Raw genomic sequence first — 22,095 nt, forward strand, 5'->3', positions numbered from 1 at the left:
TTTAAAGCAAAATTGTAGTGCTTACAAAGTCTGTAATCATTAGGTACCTAAAAGTGTTGTGTCAATCCACCAATAGCCTTCTGTGTGTAGACCACAATCTGAACTCCTGGAATGTAGGTTTTAAAAAAACTGATGCACTGCAAAACTGTTACCAGATCTGTTCACCAACATTTTACTACAAAAATGCAAAATTGCACAATAGTGTGGGCTTAACTCATCAAAGCACAACAAAGACGTTTATACCCATCAGTCAACTGATCACTCACTCATGCAGAAATAAAGCATTTTATTCATTAAAATTGTCATTAGTGCAATAAGTCTTTAACCAAATTGTAATATTTACATGTTCACACATAACTTAAATCAAAAACATGTTTTGAGGTCCTTTTAGTATTTTTTTTAAAATGAAAAGTAAGGCAAATAAAAATCCATCAATGATCTTGGTCCAAGCTAAAAACCAACGATTGTCTATATGTATGCATCTGGTTCTGAGAAGCGCTTAAAACTGACATTTCACAACAAAACACAGTTATAGAATTTTGTTAGATGTATTTTTAAGATGCTGCCAAGTTTCCATTTCTCCTAGAAGACATTCCCTCTGTGACTGGTAGATCGCCTACACGGGATGCACTTTCTTCATCATTATTAAAGCGTTCATACGGATTTGGCAGAGTGCCATTTATTCCTTTGTCCTCTTTATGTAAAGACACCGGCAAATTTGTTAGGCTGAAGCTGACATCCTTAAAGGCATGCAATAAGAATATCCCCACTATGATTGTGAGAAAGCCACTAAATGTGCCAATAACGTCATCAGCTGCCATGTTTTGCCACTCCTTGAAGAGGATTGCAGAACAAGTTAAAACAGACGTTGTGAAGAATACATAATATATTGGTGTCACGATAGAGGTGTTGAATATATCCAGGGACTTATTTAAATAGTTGATCTGTGTGCTAACACAAACAATAAGGCTTAACAGCAGAATCCAGGCCAATGGGTGTTTCAGAACTGGTTTTCCAGCAAAAAGTTCCTTTATAGCAATGCCCAAGCCTTTTACACAGGAAACTGACAAAGCTCCAATGACTGAACAAATTGTTATGTACACAAGAATGTTTGTTTGCCCGTGCCGTGGTCCCACCACAAAGATCATTATTAAGGACACAATGACAATGAGTGTTGCAAAGACGACAAAACCTGCAACAATAAGCAAGAGAAATCAAACATCAGCTGCAGCACGTGGATTAGCAAACACATTCTAAGAGTGTAAAAAAAAACCCAGGCGATGTTGTTAGTGACAATGTCTTTTTCAATAGAAATAGACACGTTTTTTGGCCCCAAGGGCTAAATGCTATACAGGAGATGGGTTGGGCTCCCTGCATATGCAGATATGCACAAATATCTCCTCACATCTCAGCACAGAGAAATTAAAACTTGTGAGATGAGGAATGGGGAACCTTTGGGGGGGGGGGGAGGTTAAAATGTCACTCCACTCCTGGCAACTCCGATTGCTGTTACCCTGCTGTTCATGGGAAGGGAAATAAGACAAGTGTAGATTGCATGCAGCCCAAGGATTTAACTGATGGACTATAAAATGTAATATAAAATATAAGATGTGAATGCACTTTAAAAATCCTCCTTTACGAAAGTTGCTATTCTAGTGAAATCAGGAATGTTGCATGTTACTGATACTACAGTTTTAAGATGGGGTAACAGTAAACATGGTACATGAAATAGCTTAAATCTAATTACATTTAAACTAAATACTCCCAAATAGAGGGATTTCCACAATATAGACCTACTTCAATAGACTTGATTTTTTAAAAGTGTAAACCCAGCCTTTGAACAAACAGTAAGAAGGCTGGATCATAAGGATGTTTATGGGCCTGTCAGAGCTAACTACTGACTCTTGGTAAAGTCTGCAGCAAAGCATTCTAGAACTGGGGCTTGGTGATCTTCCACATCAGTGTCTTATCATCCATAGGATGATAAAGTTTTGTACAAGGGGAAGGAAACACCCACTGCTTCAGAGCAAGGGTAGAAATCATGGCTCTACAGATGCTGAACTGCATGTCCCAGCATTCCTCACCACTGGTGAAGCTGACTAGGGCTGCTGTGGAGGTTGCATTTCAAAACCATCCGGAGAGGCACACATTTTCCATCTCTGTTTTAGATTCCAGGTGCACAGGGTCTAAACAATCACTCATCATTTGGCCATACACCTACACCTAGTTCTCACTCTTTTTCTCTCATATACAGCCATATAAATTCATCTCACTGTTGCTATATTTGTGGTTACAACAGAAACCTTGTTGAGTATTTCCTAGTGTTAAAAGGTCTACTAGTTGTTAATTGCTCTGCTAATTACTGAGCAGATAGCCACATTTTCTCACCTGGATCCCCTAGTTTGTGGGATATTTCATTCAAGGTTTCTACTTCCTCTTCTTTGGGTGCATGGATGACCATCACAGTGGAGCCCAGTATACTTAGTAAACACCCAATTTTTCCATGTAGGTTAAGCTTTTCATTTAAAAAGTATGATGATAGAATGGCACTGAAAAATATAAATATGAATTATAACTCAAATACTGCTGCTAACCTCCCACTTCACAGTCAAGACGCTATTTTTGAGCATTAAAAAAATTAGAGAATTTTGGAGATTCTGACAAGGCTGAATGGACAGGATATACTTGCCTTCATAAAATATTTAGACAAACCCATTGAAAATGTGTGTCCTTTTAAATTTTTTAAACTAAAAATGTTATTGAGGTCACTCCACCCAGGAATACACTGTATCACACAACAATTCACAAATACACTAAAGAGGGAGATTCACATATCCAATAAGGCTCCACAATCAAAAACAACAGAACTCTGTTGGAAGATTTTTGCATTCTTTTTCTCCCTCTTTATACAGATAGGGATTTCCTGCATGTAAACTTTCTCTCTCTCTCAGTCTCTGTCTTTCTCTCTAACCATATGATTTAGGTCATTCCCCTTTTGGGACTAACAGACATTCTGAAAGATTCTCAACTGAACTGCATGCTTTCCATCTTCATCCTCTGAAACCTTTTTGGGAAAATGTTGAGATAAAATTTTCTTTTTAACCTGAACTATTTATTAGCTAGACTAGGATATAGCTTTTATGTAAATATAGATTAAAACCAATAGTAAACTTTTGTTTGAACTAAAACTACTTGTGTTTGTTGTTTCTGAGTCAATCTCAGTTCTTAGGGAAGCATAGTTAAACAAGAAAACGCTTCTGTTACTCTGCTAACGTAAAGCTAGGCCCCAACAGTCTTTGCTTTGGTATTTTTGATATTTAAATATTTCTGTTTTCTTTACAAATGCTGAAGCCTTGGGAAACTTCAACTACCCTACAAATTCAATATAATTTATCAGTTTATCTAGAATTTATCCACTCTCTGCAGTTTACCCATAAACAATTAAAAGTAGACAGGAAAGGAAGAGTGAGATCACCAAATTAGCAAAGGAAATTCAAACACAAAACCTAAAGCTTTTTTATGAGCTCTAAAAACTCTTGAGAAACTTCCTGCATTCTCTTTCTGAACAAAATGACTTGTTCTGTGAACAGCACAAACGTATGAGTGTTTACTCAAGTTAATTTCTCTGCTTTCAGTGATCAGCCTTTTAGGGAGATGTGTATACAATTTTATCCTTGATTAGTAGATTCTGAGGGCGTACTGTTGTGACTTAACATCTCCTCACAGAGTAAAGGAAACTGGTGGTGAACTAGTCTTTGTATAGTAGGACTTTCCTGTATGTTTTAGGATCCTTTGCTTAGGACTGTCTATTCTAGCTTTTATCAATTTAAAAATATAATTTGCCAATTTCAACTCAGGAATAAAAATTAAAATTACAGAATAGACAACACTGAAAATAAAACTAAGATCTGGAGAGCAAGCACAATAGTTATTTAAACATTGTCATTAAAACGATTACAACTATGGCAGGGGAGTAGCAGGAGAAGGAATCAAAAGGCTTAAAGACATTATGGCTATGGACTAAGTTCAATATGAAAGTGAACTTGCTGTTTTCTTCATGGTACAACTCATATAAAACAAAGCATCCATGAACTACTGGGTGAATCATTAATGTTTGATGTTCAAAGTAGAAAGTTACCACATTTCTATCTGATATTTCTTAGCAGCTCTGCTTCTCTGATGGTCCTTACCTTACAAGAACACTGAGAGCTCCTAATGGAGTCACCAATGTAGCCGGTGCAAATGCATAGGCAGCAAAATTAGCAACTTCACCAGCTCCCACTGCAATTGAAAAAGACAGCAAGTGTTACACAAATAGAAAACTTGACCTTACCATATGCTCCTGATGAAAACATTACTGCTATCTGTCACTAAAATATGGAAATGCTAAGAGAACTTGCAGCACCTTTGAGACTAACTGTGTGAAAGAATTTGTAGCATGAGTCTTCATAGACTTGGTCTACACCCTCAGATGCCAAGTCTATGAAAGCTTAAACTACAACCTTTTTCACATGGTTAAATCACAAAGATAATACCTAAATATTTAAAACAAGAGTACACTTTGTGTTTTGATTGCATTTTTAAAACTTTCATTAATGCCTTCTTCATATAAAAATATTTTTATAAGTGGAAAATATTTCATTTAGATTAAGTCAATGTAAAAATGAACAGATATAAAAGTGAATCAAAATTAGAACTGGTGATTTTTCTCATTCAGAATGAAACTAAAATGTTTAGTAGCACAGTACGTATGTCATAAAATGCTGTTGCTGCCTTGTGTGGAGATGAAGAAAGGCAGACAATTGGTGCCTCTGAAAAGTCTATTTCTTCAATACTCGCAACTGCTTTCTTCACCACTGCCTATGCCAGCATAGTGCAATAGGCCCACAGCTAACATCTTGCAAAATGCTGACCATTTTGTTTCAGTAATGGGATTGTTCTTCCCTCTCCACCACCTTATCCAATTCGTTCTTTCACTGTATCACTAAATCCTAACATTCTCTTTATGGCTTTTCCCATGTAGGTAATTTTCTGTCTCATGATGTTATAGTGCTGGAGGATTTTGTTCTTCCAGATATTTTGGATGAATTTACAGAAGACCCAACAAGCTAGCTGGTCAGTGATATAGGATTATGGAGTTGTAGTAAAAAACCCAAAACTATAGAACTAGAACATTCTGTAGCTCTATGGATTCAGTTAACAAATAAATTTTAGTCTTCCCAGTTACTTACTTGACAAGAGTCCAGCCCACCACAGCCACTCTTTAAGGTATGCATGGCCTCCTTGTCCTGAATTTCATTTAAAAAAGAAAATATAGTTACTATAGTAGCTTAAAAATCCATATTTCAGGTTCCCAGTGTTGAGGCCAGGATGTAAAAAGCTACTTTAAATATGCCCAAGGAACCCCGTGTCCTCAGTGGGTTTTTTACTTTTAAAAATATCCTGACCACTTTATATCAGACCCAATGCTGAATTCCCCTCAGTTTCACAAGGTAATGAGGCAAGTATGGAGAAACTGTTTGAGGAACACAAGTCCAGCATATTCTTCTGCATTGCGGTGATTAATTTTAGTGTATTTTAAAAGCATCTATTCTAGGCTACTGCATTTACTGCCACATGAGTTAAGTGGGGAGGATCCTGAGCCATGAAAAGTTTAATCGCATGCATATTTAAAAATAAAATCTTAACACAGCTGAAGTTTATGGCTTCAATCTAGATTAAGAGCACACCCACACGACACAGTAGTTTGACAGCACTTATAGCGAGATATAAATCAAATAAATAAATACATCAGTCCTTGAACTACAGAATTATACTCTCTAGCAGAGAAATCTAAGTATCTCAGACCACAAACCCAGAACCCACAGAATGAAGCCATGGCATTTCAAAGTAGCATCAAACTGTTAGAACTATACAATGTGATACATGCTAAGTTAGGAACCAATCCTGTTCTTCTTGGGAAGACACCAGAGGAACTGCAGTCCCCTCTTTTCACAGAGGGAAGTCCTATAGGATTGGCAATTCATTTCTTCACCTTCCCATCCCCACTGATCCAGTAATGGTGAGACTGTCCTGTATTCTCAGAAAGGCCATGGGTCCAGAGGGCCCTCCACCTCCACAGTGAGGAAGGGTTTTACATCAAGTCACATAATTTATTTCTGTCAAATCTAAGAAAAAGCCTCTATGTGCAGGAGGAGGAGAGGGGGAGAAGCAGAATGGTGTTCTCCCTTCTACCTAACTTAGCACAAGCTAGTAGGGCTGAAAAAACAATGGTTCATTCTCTTCCTCAATTTTCCCCATCCCCACAGTAAACAGCCAGAGGAATTCTGGGAGTTGTAGTCAAAAAGTAACATTTCCAAGTTCTGGAAAAGGGTAACATTAACTGATATGAAAACTACTAAGTTTAGGCCTAGCCTACATATATGCCATAATCAGAAGTCATTATGTTTTTTCACTGCAGTTTACCAAGATATACTCCAAGGAAACTCAGAATTCTTATCATAAAACATACATTTTTTAACCTTCTGAGTATGACATGGCTTAGAGTTTTTGTTACAATGTTTAGCAGCTCTGAATTTAGAACTTTGATTGGTAACTATTTACTAAGAGAAGTGAGCACAGGCATGGCTGGAAATCAGAAGGGAAGGTGATGTTAGGATTCTTCAACATCAAAAACAATGCTGGCTTTTAATTCCCTAGGCTGTCCATTAACATGCTTATATTATCAACACCATACCAATTTGAGAAAAATATAATTTCTTATAACAGAATATGCTGAGCCAGTCAGTTCCTGGCACTTGACATGCTTTCAGATATACAAATTATGCTACTCTTTAATGAGGCATCTCTGACAAAAAAGGAACCCCTTTCCTGCATTATGGAAAGCCAGCCACAGTATCCTCAGTGCTTTCAATTATCTCTACAACCACAAAGGCTGGAAAATATTGCTTTTTTAATGAAATGAAGAATCATGGGAGTCTAACCCATTTGACAGATGCTGCATGAAATCACAGAAAACTTGCTTGGTATGAGTTAACATAGACTACAAAGAACTAAAAAATAACCACAGATTATAAAAAATTATAACCACAGATTTCACTCAAAACTCAATGATGATGATGCTTGAACTAACCTGCTCTCATGGAGCCTTTCCTGGCCAACCGAAGGAGACCTTTCTTCTTCAGGATAAAACTCCCACCAATGAAAAGGCTGGAGCTCATTGCCAATACCAGACCAATGTAGAAATTATATTTCCCACTACTCTCAATCATTTCGTCAGTTGCTGAAGCATTCCAAACAGTCAAGTTGATCAAGGAACAGAGCTGTTGCCGGTACAGGAGGCAAGGTGATGCCAAATTGAAACCTAAAACAATAATACAAAACAAAAAAGTGTCATAACAGAACTAATCACAGACACAGAAAGTATGGTTTTGTACAAATGGTACATGCCATCCACACCAAGTATCCCCATTCATTTCAATAGAAAAGGCAGGCATGGAGAATAGGAAAACTAGTTCAAGGATGAGCAAGCAGCACCAGAGGGATCTCATTTGACCATCTCCATTTTTGGGCTGCAAAGGGGCACATGCACCCTTAAAGAGCACAACCAGCCATTTCAACATATGCCCTTCTGCCTGCCTGTTCTGGCAGTTTGGGTAGGGTCTTGAAATGGCCTCAAAACAGTATGACTGGCCATTTTGGATATTTTTTTCTCTGAAAGTCAGGAAGGTTGAAGAGAAAGGTATAGCCTTCTGAGGTTCAGGAGCAAGCATTAGGCAAAACTAAGGAAACAATCCTATATACTCAGAAATAACTGGGTTTTTTTTTAGCACGATTTTAAACTGGTACTAACTGGCAGCTAACATGGAAAGTCTTCAGCTCAATATTCCTGCTATGTTTTCCACTCTTTCCAGAAATGGATCCAATATAAACCCATCCCAGTTCCGTAAGATCCCTTTACACATTAGGGAAGTACCCTCAGGCTCAGAGGATATTTAAGGCGAGTAGAATAGATAGCATCTTTAAAAAATATCCTTCATTGACTGGGGTGGGAGACTGTCCAGTGAGGAGTAAACTTGCTTGGTGGCCACAAAATGCCAACAGACTGCTGGGGTGGAAAATTTGGAAAACAGGGTTATCCTGCAAAAGTGTATGGCTGGCTGGCTCCCGAACAGCAGCAATGCATATTGCAACATTTGGTGTCTTTGGAATAGAAACTAGGACACCATAGTGAGAATTAAGCACTCATAAGTAATTGCTCCCCTTGCAACCCACATTCTGCCTGGCAAAATCAGTTTTGATACCACTCAAGTGGGGCATCCATCCTGATGATGTCCATGGGTAAAAGCAATTCATCTGATGTGTCAACACCTTTACAAATACAGACCATGAATACCAGTGCACACTTCATTAACAAAAGATACAAAGAAAAGAAAAAAGAATCCTACTGTCTTGCCACTTCTATATGGTTGAGACTAACTGTATGTAAAATAAAAAACCTGGTTGCCCCTTTTGCATGCGTTTTGATATACTGACTGGAGTAATTCCAAAGAAGAATTACAGACTGCCAAAATAAAGCTGCTTCGGGTCTCTTTGGAAATATGCTATTTAAATGATGCATGGGTCCTAAGAGTCCAGAGGTCGCGCCAAAGCCAGACTCCATTCCTAAGCACTGGAGTGCAGCTTTTGGTGCAGCTTCCGGATTCTTAGGATACATGCATCATTTAAATAGCACACCTCCAAAGAGACCCGAAGCAGCTTTATTTTGGCAGTCTGTAACAGGCCCCAGTAAAACTAACCCCACAAAAACTTCATGTAAGAACCTTCAAATCCACCTTGGTATTCAAAGGCTTTATCAGGTGGATAAAATGAGGTCAGCTACTTCCAGTTAGATTTTTTTAAAAAAAATATACCGGTACACTGATAAATACGCACCCAAGTCTAATATAAGAAAACAAGTTGTTTCTCTTTTGAGAAGAGAAAATCAAATGAAGGGGCAGCTTGTTTACCGAGTGCCTTCACTGTGAGGCGAGATTATAGGTGTAACCTTGAAAGGACCTTAAAGGAGGCAGGGAAAGGGACACTTTCCAACCTGGTAAGGGTGTGTGCGTTTCACATTCCATCTGCAGGTTGGGGCCAAAGGCAGAACGAACAAAGCCAAAATACTGAAAACTGAGCAGCCATTCAGAGGAGATTTGAAAAGACTCCCTGGCCTGTCAAAACTCATTTGGCTGTTTGCAGAACATTTTAAATGCCAGAAGGAGAAGACAACTGGCTTGGTCTTTGAAATTCAGTGTCATTAATATAACTATTGAAAGCAGACTGTTAGTATAAAACAGCCTTCTTTTAGTTAGAGAAAGGAAGAAAAATAATATCTCATCAGCAGCTTTACATTACAGGTGGAGTCAGTGTGGTATAATGGTTTGAGAGCTGGACTACAACTCTGGCAATCTGGGTTCAATTCCTCATTTGAGCATAAAAACACACTGGGTGACCTTGGGGAAGTCATACTCTCTCAGCCTCAGAGGATGGCAATGGCAAACCCACTCTGAAGAAACTTGTCCCATGACAGATTCTCTCTAGAGTTGCCATAAGTCAATAATGACTAGTAGGCACACAACAAGAATACATATTACCTTACTGTTTCTGGGCTAGCCTCATGAAATAGTTGATGGAAAGTACCATTCCAGGTCTATTACCCTTTGGGTTCTGATTCTCTTCCAAGTTTTACATTATTGCCATATTAGAACCACATTCATTTTTGGGTAGGGTTCTCATTGTCTCATATGCCACTACTATCTGTATAGGACAATCTTCATCCATATGTTCCTGCCCATAAATTAAGATAATCATCAGAGACCTGTTTGTCAATAAAACAGGTTTGACTGACAAGCATATCAGACAGAGTCTTTATGGTAGGGATCCTAGACTTTATGGTAGCAGTCTTCCAATTAACATTTGCTTGGCTCTTTCACTACTAGCATTCAATAATGTATGTATTTTACTACACATTTCCACAGTTATCTAAAGCAGATGTTCCCATGTGTCATTTAGCTGCATCCTTCTTATACGCCTATATCTTATGTTTCACGATTTCACATTTTGTACACATTGCATTTGGATGGTTTGGCTCTGAAAAGTGTCAAATAAAAGAAATTAATGTTTCTCCATGTTCAACTTAAAAACCGACAGTGATTCTCTAAGCACAAATCAAACAGATCATCCTTGGTGTTAAATTTAGAACATGCTAGAAAATGTACATTCTCAGCTCTTTGAACATTTCTAAATGTATTCACAAAACTGTTCATGGAGGCTTTAAAAAAAAGAAAAGAAAAACAGGATTAAGCAGTCTTCTGAGCTCCTACTGAAACAGGCAAAACTCATTCTAGAAATTCTTTTTAAAATGCCAGAGTATGATTTGAAAGAAATCAAGAGAAAATGACGTATGCCTAAAGATTAATAGTGGAAGTCAGTATGAAGGTTGCAGGTTTCATCAGCGCTACCACACCCAAAACCGTAACAAAGTTCCTGCCTTTGCATGAAGACAGTGAGGCAACTTTCTGGAGCATACACTGTATTTCCTGACCATCTGCACTGTTCAGAACAGTTTATCCGTCATTATTTCTTTTAAGTAACCACTCTCAATTAAAAACAGTAAATGAATTTTTGTTTTGTTTTAATACAGCATGATTTTCAGTTCTCCTCTACTGTTATAAATCTCACTTCAGCAAGTGTGCTGCTCACCTCCATTGGGACCAAATGACTGTTACAAATACATCCAGGTAGCAAAATTTCTATTTCAGCTAAACATGAATGCTTAACAGTCCAGTTAGAGGCATTTTCACACAGAGGAAGACAAGAGAACACTGCCTTAAAACAAAGCAGAAGAGAACTCTTTGTCTTGGGCAGAGGTTTATTGGGACACACGAAAAGATCTGCCCCAACAGGACATTGGTGACCTTAGACCAGTTGTACTACATGGTTTGTTAACACAATAAATGTAAGCATCACAATAAATGTATGTTAATGAGAATCTGATCCGCTGTCTATCATGGGCAGAGCATGGAAGTGTTCAGCTAACTGGCCTATCTATCCTTATATTCCTACCAGTCTTGTGTAGACTGTACTTTACACAACAACAAATGGTTGAGATGTTCTCTGAAAACTTTCTAAGGTATACACTTTCCAAATCCCATTCTTCAGAGACTGCCTAATTTGACTTGATGGGTTTTTCTAGACACCATGCTTCTTTTAACGGTTCTTGGGCAAGAAACATGAGCTAGAAATGCTATAATTTACCTTGGAAAGAGTTCTCCAAATGCTTGCTATTCTATAACTTTCAGAATGACAAATTACTTAAGACTGGTCTGACTGAGATATCCTTTAGAGGTAAATATTCCAAATTAAAGCAAATCTTGTGACTCTTGAACCCATTTCTTTCTTTTTAGCATAAAAACTTTGGGAAGGCTGTATCTGTCACTTTTATATACTTACAATGAGCATTTCTCAATGTTAGTCATGAAACATTGCTATTTCAAGAAAAAAAATCAATTTTCTCAAGGTAAAAACCACTTATTTTGCAAGCAAGATTTATTTTACAAGTCTTGGGTCCCACTCCCAGAGAAAGGTGGCATATAAATAAAATAAAATAAATAAACAAATAAATATTTCTACATCTGTTTTTGAAACATGCCTGACTCTTAACTTCAGTGTTGTTCAAAGATCAGCACATCCTTCAAAACAACTGCAGGATTCCACATTACTGAAATTTTGTTGTTAGACATCAAGAGCTATATTCTACCTATCCAGTTTTGTTGGGTCATATTTAAACAAAAACCTCCCTTACCTTGCTGACATTTTACAGACATTTCTTCAAGCCATTTGTCTTCCATTTCACTAATCAAACTGGCTACACTGAAAAAGAAAGGATTCCAACCTGAACTCTACTAGACAGTAACTTTGTGGCTTACCCCCTTTCTTTAATCTAATATTTTGCTAATATTATATGTCGACAGGCTGAGATCAATCGATCAATAGATAGACAGACAGACAGGACAGAGAGACCGATAAGGTGGGCAACTGTAAAAGTCCAGGGGGCTTAGAGGGCCTCCACCAAGAAATCTTAGAGGGCTACACTCCCCACCTCACCTACTCCCTGAACATCCTTAGGGAACATGGGGGCATTCCTACCATGCCTTTGGACATTCCTGAGCCCCTAGAGGGAACTTTGGATAAATTGAAGGCAAAAATGTTTGAAAAAAATGTCTTGACCAGGGGTAGGGGGCTTCTAAATGTCATTTTGGGACATTTGTTTTTAAATTGGACCACGAAAGGGGGACCAGGGCGGCTATATGCAATCCACATGCTGCATGTTGTCCACCTCTTATGTAAAAATCCCCTGTTCTCCACAGGGATGTATAAGAGATTGCAGCTATTGGCTTTGTTAGCATTCCCGGCTACTTGATCCTTAACTTTGCATGACTTTAATTGCAGTATAATAAAAGTCAAATAATCTTTTAACAATAAATCACGGCTTAGCTTTACCCGTATGAACTACAGTCAGCCAAAGGCTCATACACTTAAGTTCCAATTATAGTGCTCCCTCGGGTTACGAAATTAATTCGTTCCGCGGCTAATTTCGTAACCCGAAAAACCTTCGTAAGCCGAATTGCCATAGGCGCTAATGGGGAAAAAAGCCACGGCTCTGCCGCGGCTCCATTGAAAATAGCGCCGGCGTTTTTTCGTAACCCGAAAAAACGTTCGTAACCCGAAACAATAAATCCCTATGGGATTTATTCGTATCCCGAAAAATTCGTAAGCTGGGTAATTCGTATCCCGAGGTACCACTGTATGTCTAAATTTAATGCCAATAGCCTCTAAAAGAGAAGATTTTTGATGTCTCAAGAATTTTGCTGAGCTTTCACCAGAGAGCTGAGATTTCTAAAACAAGGCATGCTTTCTTCCAAGCCTTGTTTTAATCCCCCCTCCCCAAAAAGTCTGCTTTACCAACATGTAGCCAAATTCAGCAGCAGAGGCTCTTCAAGCTGCCAAAACATCTAGGAGACCACAGGTTGTCCACCTCTATTTTCAAGGGAAAACACTGGTATTTTCTCCATTACAGCAAATTCAGCAAAGGGCAAGGATTCTCAAGGAGACGTCAAAAGTTGAGGAAGTGCCTATGGGATGATGCCTATTCTATAGGCCCTCCATACCTTTGCTAAGTTCAAAAATTTTTGTGCCACAAATACCTGCTGTGCCAGAAGTTCATGCTACGAGAAGACTGTACTTCTTCAAACATATAGAACACGACTTGTAGAACAAGTTCAAGGTAAACTGTGATTTCATCAGATACATATTATGAACCAGCAGGCAGCAGTTAATTTATCTACCGTATACTGATGAGCTTGACCTGAATAACTTCAAGCATCCAGTGGCAGACATACACCACTTCAAGCAAGCTGATGGCCAGAGGCCCTTCTTTTTGCTAGCTGTGTGTTTGATAACATATCGCATGTCAAACCTCAGAAGGCTTAGATTACAAAGAAAACTTTGGGACAGTTATTTACTTCTTAGGTGAACCGGTATGTCTCAAGTGATTCCCTCCACCATTTTGCCAGGGAACAGTATCCTATTTCTGCCATATTATGACCGTATTTACAGTTTCCTGGAAACTCACCCTGGACCAGCAGCCAAAGACTTGAGCACCAACACTGGCCTATGGATTGCTACTTTGAGTAGCACTAAGTTAAACCATAATGCATTCATATTTTCCAATGTATGTGCAGTCAGATTACATTTGCTTTGAGAATTACCTTTTTTCTTATCTTTGTAAACAGCACAGTCCCGAAGCTGTACATTACACACAGACCACAGATTTGTTAGCACCTAAATATTCATGAGATTTCCTCATGAACATACCACACTCTGCAGCAGTTACCTGTCCAGTTAATGAAGTTCAAAATTGAGATTATCACATAGCATGGAATGTTCTATATAAAAGCAAGTGTATTTAATACAGCATAGAATAAAAGCATTCTGCTAGCTGTAAATCAACCAAGAAAACTTTAGTAGGACGATACTACTATACTGCTCAAGACAATATAAAGAAAATGAAATATGGGAAAAATATGAAAACGTCTTTCCTTTGAATATATGTTGTCTCAAACATTTTAATTCATAAAGTGACAACCATGAAGGAAAATCACATCTATAGGTCATACACAACCTGTAGAAGGGCCCAGGTTTAACCTCTGACATTCCTAGATAGGGTGGAGAAAGATTCAGGAGGGTAAGGAAAGACCACTGATATTCTGCTTCCTCCCACTGGCATGGATGGAAAGAGTGAAGTGCACCGGTGCAAACAGGGAGGAACAGCATGAGATAGTAGTCACCTTTTGGCATCTATGTTGGTACCTGAGCTTTGGCTGCATTCTGTCTGGTGTGAGCTGCAGATGGCTACAAGACAGACAGCATACCCTTCTGCACATGTTTAAATGCTCTCTCTCAGCTCATTTTTCTGAGGCTCATGAGAAGGAGAAAGAAAGAGAAAGCAGCTATTCTGCTCTTTGTGGTGAGATCTCTTATTCCCTCCCTGGCTAAAAAAATGTAGCCATGCTCTCTAATTGTATGCTTTGCCTGGTTCTGAGAGTTTTCCTCTTTTTTCCTGCACAGACTCCCTGAATATACTGTGCAGATAGCCTTAAGTAGGAATCATGGCTTCATATGGGTATCTGTGCTTTCCAAATATTTCATAACTATAATTTTAAAAAGTGAAGCAATAGAAATACTAAAATACTACCTTTGTTAGCTGAGAATGCAATTTTTACTTTATATGCAATCTGAGTACAGTCAGCCCTCCCAATTCGCAGACTTGGGAGTCCGTGGCCTTGCCCATTTGCAGATGGCAAGCGGGGAGGGACAAAATAGTGCATGCGCCCGAGGTGTATATGCAGCTGTGCACATAGGAGCACACTGCCTTTGAAATCAATGGCAACTCCAATATTGGCATTTTTCTAGATTCACGGGGGTGGGGGTCCCAGAACTGATCCCCTGCGAATCAGGAGAGATGACTGTATTATATTTGTAAAACATTTTCAAACACACAGAAATCAAACAACAATCTAATATAGTGTAAAACATATACAGATATTTCTATCCAGCAACATTATTTTTTTACTAACTTAAGATATCTCAATTCAAACAGATTATATTGAAGACATGGAATTAACATAATACACTTTAGTTGCTAGTTTTTTTAAAAAAAGAAAGATGTTTAGATACACTTCAGCTTTCAAGCAAAAAAAAATTTTTGTTTTCTTCAAATCAGGTTTCCAAAATTATCTTTTTCTGTTGAATTTCCTATAATTATCTGGTAATTACTGCATTATTCACGATGAGCTGTACTTCTATATTCCCAATATAAGAACATGCAACCTTTACAAATTCACTATAAAAGGAGTGTTCAGAATATTAGAGTCCTAAATATTCTCACTGGACATACATCATAAAAGGCAGAATGTTAACATTTTAAAAGGAGTAATAGCTTTTTAGCTCACCTACTTAAATAAAGCTTAACAGTGATACATAGGGCCTGTACAGACAGGCCAAAATAAAGCTGCTTTGGGTCACTCTGGAGGTATGCTGTTTAAATGACACACACCATCTTAAGATGCCAGAAGCTGTGCCAATCTGCGCTTAGGATTGGAGCGTGGCTTTGGCACAACTTCTGGCCTCTTAAGACACATGCATCATTTAAACAGGACACCTCCAAAGTGACCAGTAACAGCTTTATTTTGGCCTGTTTGTATGGGCTTATACAATGCCTTGAAGAGGTATTCATACACACTCTATGATTTTTCCACATTTTTTGCTTTGCAACCTAGAATTGAAATGGATTTTCATTGGCACTGCTATAATACCAAAATGTGGACGAATCAAGTAGTGTGTGTGTGTGTGTGTGTACTTGCAAAATCATTGTACTAACAGCCATCAACAAAAGTTAAATGATATGCTGTCCCAGAAACACTCATTTCACCTGTTCAAGCATCTCTACAGGCTTTACAAGTGCCAACTCTCCAAAACTGTACCACTTCCTTCCAGTCTTACTTTAGCAGAACACTTCCAGACTCAGCTCCTTTCAATTTCTCTGCTTATCCTAATGGGACACATTAAGTTACAACAGCACATCTCTTTTGGGATACTGTTGAAGGAACAACGTTTTCAGTTACTGGACAATAAAGGAGTATTCACTACAGTGGCACACAGTTTTATACCCTCTAAAGGTTATGTGAGCAAGTTTGTTGTTGTTAACCACCCTTGAGTCAATCTTGACCCATGGAGACCCTGTGGATGAAACGCCTTCAAGACTCCCTGTCCTCCACTGCTCTGCATAGTTCCTGCAAATTCGTATCTGTGACCTCCTTAATAGAGTCAATCCATGCAGCCGCCTTCTTCCTACTTCCCTCCACCTTTCCTAGCTTTATTGTTGTTTCCAGTCCCCTCCCTTCTCATATGTACAACTGCCTCAGTTTTGTCATCTTGGCTTCCAGGGAGATTTCTGGCTTGATCTGCTCTAGGACCCACTTGTCTTTTTGGCTGTTCATGAGATCCTCAGGACTCTTTTCCAGCACCATGTCTCAAATAAATTAATTTTCTTCCTATTTTCTTTCTTAACTGTCCAACTCTCACATCTGTACATAGTAACAGGGAATACAACGGCTTATATGAGTCTATATTTTGTGCCCAGCTGTATATCTTTGCATTTTAGCATCTTTTCTAGTTCTTTCATAGCCACTCTCCCTATTCTTAATCTTCTTCTGATTTCCTGGCTGCAGTCCCTGTTCCTATCAATATTTGATCCCAGGTATGAGAACTCTTTTACTATTTCTGTTTCCTCATTGTTTAGGGTGAATTTGTATCGGCAAGTACAGCCTGCTAAATGTTGTTGGACTGTAGTTCCTATGGTCCCCCTCCATTAGCTATGCTGTGCTAATGGAGACTGTCCAACAACATACAAAGGGCCAAAGCTCTTAAGGTTTACCTTAACTATTAAAAACTATTGTCTTCTAAAGAATGAACCAAAAACCATATTTTGTCTTCTACAGTCAACTTAGATTCATGAAGGAGTTTTGTAAGCTGATAAATTCAAGGATTCATGTAGTCTACCTATTTATGTTATTCACGGAAAAGAACAAATCAATTGGTAAATAATTCATATTATAGTAGGTATGTCCTTATCTCTGCTACTTTGAACTTCCTGATCAGAAGCACTTCCCTTACAGCTTTTTACAACCCTATAATAGTCACACTAATCCATTTCACACAAACCTTGGAAAGAGCTATTCTGAAAACTAAAGGTGCCTCACATTAACTAAGCTCTTTTAAACCAGTTTTATTTTCATTTGACCATTACACTCTATGTCTATACACTAATTCTGAGCTTTTGTTTAAGATCCAGCTTCCAGATTTAGCTACTATAACAACTTAAGAAAAACACAAGCAACTGAAGAAGTGGAGTGGTGTCCACAAACGCTTATGCTGAAATATATTTGTGGGTCTTCTTCCTTCTTTTCACTAAATGAGACTACCACAGCTCTCTGACAGTTGTCACAAGAGAAACTATCAAGCCTTTAGATTTTTATTATTTCTATGAACAATGTTAGGTTAGCATTTTCATAAACCACTGTGCTTCAGCTGAATGTAAATTTCTACATTATTTTCACAAAGCAGCTTCTGTCCGGATATATTACAAAAGAACAGGAAGTGCTTCATGGTTATGTCACATGATACTGTTTGTATAAGGCCCATTACAAAGTGATCTTAGAGCCACTGCAGTCATAATAATCTACCCAATGAACTGCTACTTGCCTGCAATATCTCACTTTTACTGTCCTGCCACATGACACAAGAGGAAAAACACTACTGTATGAAGTGTCTAAGGTGGTTGCACTGACAGAAGTGACCAGTGATTTACATTCTGCGCAACATCTACACATTTTTAAGAAAATGAGTAAAATGTCTTATAGAAAGTTAGGTACTTCTGCCATTCAAATATGAAAACCTGAAGTGGCAAGCCATATGTGCCCAGGCAGCACCAAATTTCTACTGAGTTGCCCAATTATCATTCAAGAATGTAGTTTCTGCCCTGCCTACTCTGCTAACATTAAAAAAACAGATTAAACGATCTCACAGAAAGGAGGTTCAACTTCTCAAATTAAGCCTTTCAGGGGGAGCCTTTCATCCCATTATTAGTTCTTATAATGAAAAGCTGTAATATTATTTGTCACAGTGATTTATTCTACCAAAACAAAACTAAATGAACTACCACGAGAGCACAAGGATAACTCTGATCTACCGTACCTCTATGAATTCTAATTAAAGCACACTAAACAGGCGATGTGGGTGGAAATTGGTCCTTAAACACAAAAAAGGCCCAGTGCTGTGTTCTGGAGTGAAATCACTGTATCAGAAACATTCATTGCTTCATGGATTACACTACAATAAAGTGAAACTGGAAAAATAAAAAACATATCCCAACAAACTAAATATCATATCAAAACAAGTTTCCAATCTGTTTAGGGAGCTGAAATGGAATAAAAAGATTCCAATGCAAAACTTTCCAGAAACGCACTTTCCTAGTGGAGCCGGACTGATGGCCTTATACTTCTAATAAGCCTTTTCTTTTAGGGCAAGAGTAGGCAACTTCTGTGTGCTAAGGGTTACTTCTCAAGTTGGACAAATCTTCAGCAGACTTTTAAAGATAAAATAAATTGAAAATCTACCACTTCTATGTTCATATTATTATTACATTGATATATAAATGAACGTTCAATGTGCTTAAGTGGTTTTTAATATGATATTGATTGTAATTGACTACTGAATGTGATAGACTATCTCACTGAGAACTAAATGCACGGTAATCAATGGGACACTCAGTATGTTATGCATTCAGTATCTTTCCCCATTAACTTTGGTGCACTAAGGAGTCTGTTGCAGAGTTTCAGTGGAAAACTGCAATGTTAATTCTAAAAAATGTGGGTAGTGCTGGAGCGCAAAAAGGGTTCAAAGGCTGGCAGAAGCTGGGAGTAGTGACAGGAACACACCCCATCATGCAGCACTTGGGACTCAAACTACCAACCTTCTGATCATCAAAATTGGCATCTTAACCATTCAGCCACTGCACCCCTATAACTGTGGAGACCAGGGTTCAAATCTGTGCTTGCTTGCTTTTTATTTATTTACTTGCTGTATTTATACCCCACTCTTCAACCACAAAGGTTCTCAGAGCAGTTTACAGATAGGAATTTCACAAAGGGATCTTGTAGTACCTTTGAGACCAAGGAGAAAAAATAATTTGGATGCATGAGCTTTCACAGACTTGAACCTACTTCCTCAGATGCATGTTTGGAGTGGAGGGTCCAGGAACAGACCTATATAAGGCTTCTCTCTGAAATACTAGCCAGCTTCTGCCAGTCACTGTAAACCATGGATAGACAACCTTCTACAGTCAAACCCAGTTACACAGCCAATGACTTGCCATTATAAAACGGAGGCTTCTTTACAGGGAAAATAAAGTGCTCAAGATAACAGAAATGGAATTAATGTTCCCCACAGCTCCACTTTGTGTGATTTCAAATGCACTCAAAATTTCAGACACTCACAATAAACCTGCAAATGCCCTCAAGTTATTAAATGACATCTGAAGGTTCATACCAATCCTGAATTTCTGATTCAGGTGTATCAAATTAGCTTTAGTTTGTCAGTTTTCTACAGTGATAAGTCTGAGATGTCTAACAGCGAGGAACACGTCTGAGTAAGGAAGCAGCCTTTAGTCTACGAAAGCTCATGCTGCCAACTTCTTTCTTTCAGTCAGTCTCAAAGGTGCTACAAGATCCCTTTGCAGACTGATTTTTCCAGACTAACAAAGCCATTGCTTTGGATTTCACAGGGCTTTCTTAGGCAAGAAATATACTGAGAGTGAATTCTGTGACCCCCTGAAAGACCTGAAAGGGTGAAAAAGAGGCCTTCAGCCACCTGCATAGCTTAATGGCAGGGCCAGCCTGGTTTGAATGTTGGACTATGAATTCTGGGAGTAAAGGTTTCAAATCCTCACTCAGCTATCAGAATCTGCTGGGTGACTGGGCCCCCACAGGAAAGCAATGGCCAAAACCTTGCCAAGAGGTGGCTACCCTCCACCTCTAGCTTCAGCCCTGAGTGTGGCTTTTGTGCATGAATTAGCAGCTTGAGCGTTGAGACTACAACTCTGCGGGGAACAGTGTTCGAAGCCATCACAGACATATGAGAACCTAGGCACATGTAGGACCAGCTTGAGAATGAAACCCCACCTGGTGACCTTGAGCGAGCCACACTCTCTCAGCCTCAGAGGATGACAACGGCTAAACCTCTTCTGAACAAAATTTGCTATTTAAAAAAAGCCACGATAGGGCCTCCATAAGTCAGAAACACAACTTTACAATTGAAGTACCTGTACAGTGTCTAGATCAATAGAAATATAGTGTCTAGATCCAGGGAAGTAATAGTGCCACTCTATTCTGCTCTGGTCAGGCCTCACCTGGAATACCGTGTCCTGTTCTGGGCACCACAATTTAAAAAGGACATTGAGAAACTGGACTGAGTCCAAAGGAGGGCAACTAAAATGGTGAAGGGTCTGGAAGCCATGTCCTATGAGGAACGCCTTAGGGAGCTGGGGATGTTTAGCCTGGAGAAAAGAAGGTTAAGAGGTGATATGATAGCCCTGTTTAAATATTTGAAAGGATGTCATATTGAGGAGGGAGCAAGCTTGTTTTCTGCTGCTCCAGAGAACAGGACCTGGAACAGTGGATGCAAGCTACAGGAAAAGAGATTCCACCTCAACATTAGGAGGAACTTCCTGAGAGTAAGGGCTGTTCGACAGTGGAACACACTCCCTTGGAAAGTAGTGGAGTCTCCTTCCTTGGAGGTCTTTAAGCAGAGGTTGGATGGCCATCTGTCAATGGGGATGCTCTGATTGAGAGTTCCTGCATGGCAGAATGGGGCTGGACTGGATCAGGGCCCTTGGGGTCCCTTCCAACTCTTATTACTCTATGACTTGAAGGCACACAGCAAGAACAACAACAACAACAACATGCAGCTATTTCCATGTATAAAATAAATCATGAGCATGACCCTAATCCAAGAGCCTCTTTGCAATGGGGGCCCGGGGGGCGTAGAGGCTTGAGTGCTGGGCTCTGGGGGAGCAGGGTCTGAATCCCGGCTGGACCATGGCCTTGGGCGAGCCACACTCTCTCAGCCTCAGAGGTCAAACGACGTCCTCTGGACAAACCCCGCCATAGGGCCGCCTGAGGGTCGGGAGAGGCAACCTAAACCCCCGAGAGGGAGGGAGGGAGGGAGGGAGAGGAAGGCGCCCCCCCCCCGAAGTTACCCTCAGAAGGCGGCTGTTTCCTCACATGCTGGTGGCCCAGAGCGGGTCAGAGGCGGCGACGACGAGGGCAGCAGGAGGAGGCGGAGGCGGGGAAGGGGTCTGCCGCGGGGCAGGGGAGCAGAGGGGGGCCCTGCAAGCACGCGCCGTCGCCATGGAGAACACTCCCTCCCTCCCTCCCTCCTTCCAGCTTCAGGCTATTACTGGCGCACCGTCGTCGCCCCTTTCGCGTAAACCGGGCAGCGCGCGCACGCGCGTGCGAGGTGGAAGCAAGCACGCATGCGCGCGCCGCTCCCTTGCCGGCTCCTCCTTGGCATACACTTGGGCGGAGCCACGGGACCACGAGGAGGAGGAGGAGGAGGCCGGGCGGAAGAAGCCGCCCCGCTTTGTGTGGTTATAGGGTCACGTGACTACACCCACTGCTGCTGCTTGTCGTTTCCCCCCTTCCCTAAGATGGCGGCGTTGTGGGCGCTAGGTAGGCAGAGAGCCGTTAGAAGCGGCTGCTGATGGGCGGGGCCTTTCCTTCGCCCCGCCTCCCAGTTCCAAAACACTGAGTGCAATGCAGACACTCCCTACTCTACTCTGCCCCCCCATGATTTGAGAAGCTGAGTTACTACAAGGTTCTAATAACAGCAGGGAGGCTGTCCACACTGCAGAAATAACCCAGTTTGAGACCGCGC

The 22,095-nt window shown here is 39.9% G+C and overlaps 1 protein-coding gene across 2 annotated transcripts; it reads right to left on the minus strand.

Annotated features, from left to right (window-relative positions):
• Positions 1 to 269: 269 nt before the first annotated feature.
• NIPA2 (NIPA magnesium transporter 2) lies at positions 270 to 21,674 on the minus strand. Of its 2 annotated transcripts, none has more exons than XM_042456305.1 (6): positions 21,444 to 21,674; positions 7,133 to 7,363; positions 5,232 to 5,288; positions 4,191 to 4,281; positions 2,389 to 2,549; positions 270 to 1,192 (listed from the first exon to the last, which is right to left on the minus strand). In XM_042456305.1, the coding sequence occupies exons 2-6, from the start codon at positions 7,269 to 7,271 to the stop codon at positions 555 to 557; spliced, it is 1,086 nt and encodes a 361-aa protein (XP_042312239.1). In that variant the 5' UTR covers positions 7,272 to 7,363; positions 21,444 to 21,674; the 3' UTR covers positions 270 to 554. The 2 variants fall into 2 exon arrangements, with proteins under 2 accessions (XP_042312239.1, XP_042312238.1); XM_042456304.1 differs by having other exon boundaries at positions 21,419 to 21,674.
• Positions 21,675 to 22,095: the final 421 nt, after the last annotated feature.

This window comes from Sceloporus undulatus, chromosome 3 (assembly GCF_019175285.1).
Source record: "Sceloporus undulatus isolate JIND9_A2432 ecotype Alabama chromosome 3, SceUnd_v1.1, whole genome shotgun sequence".
Lineage (NCBI taxonomy): Eukaryota > Metazoa > Chordata > Lepidosauria > Squamata > Phrynosomatidae > Sceloporus > Sceloporus undulatus.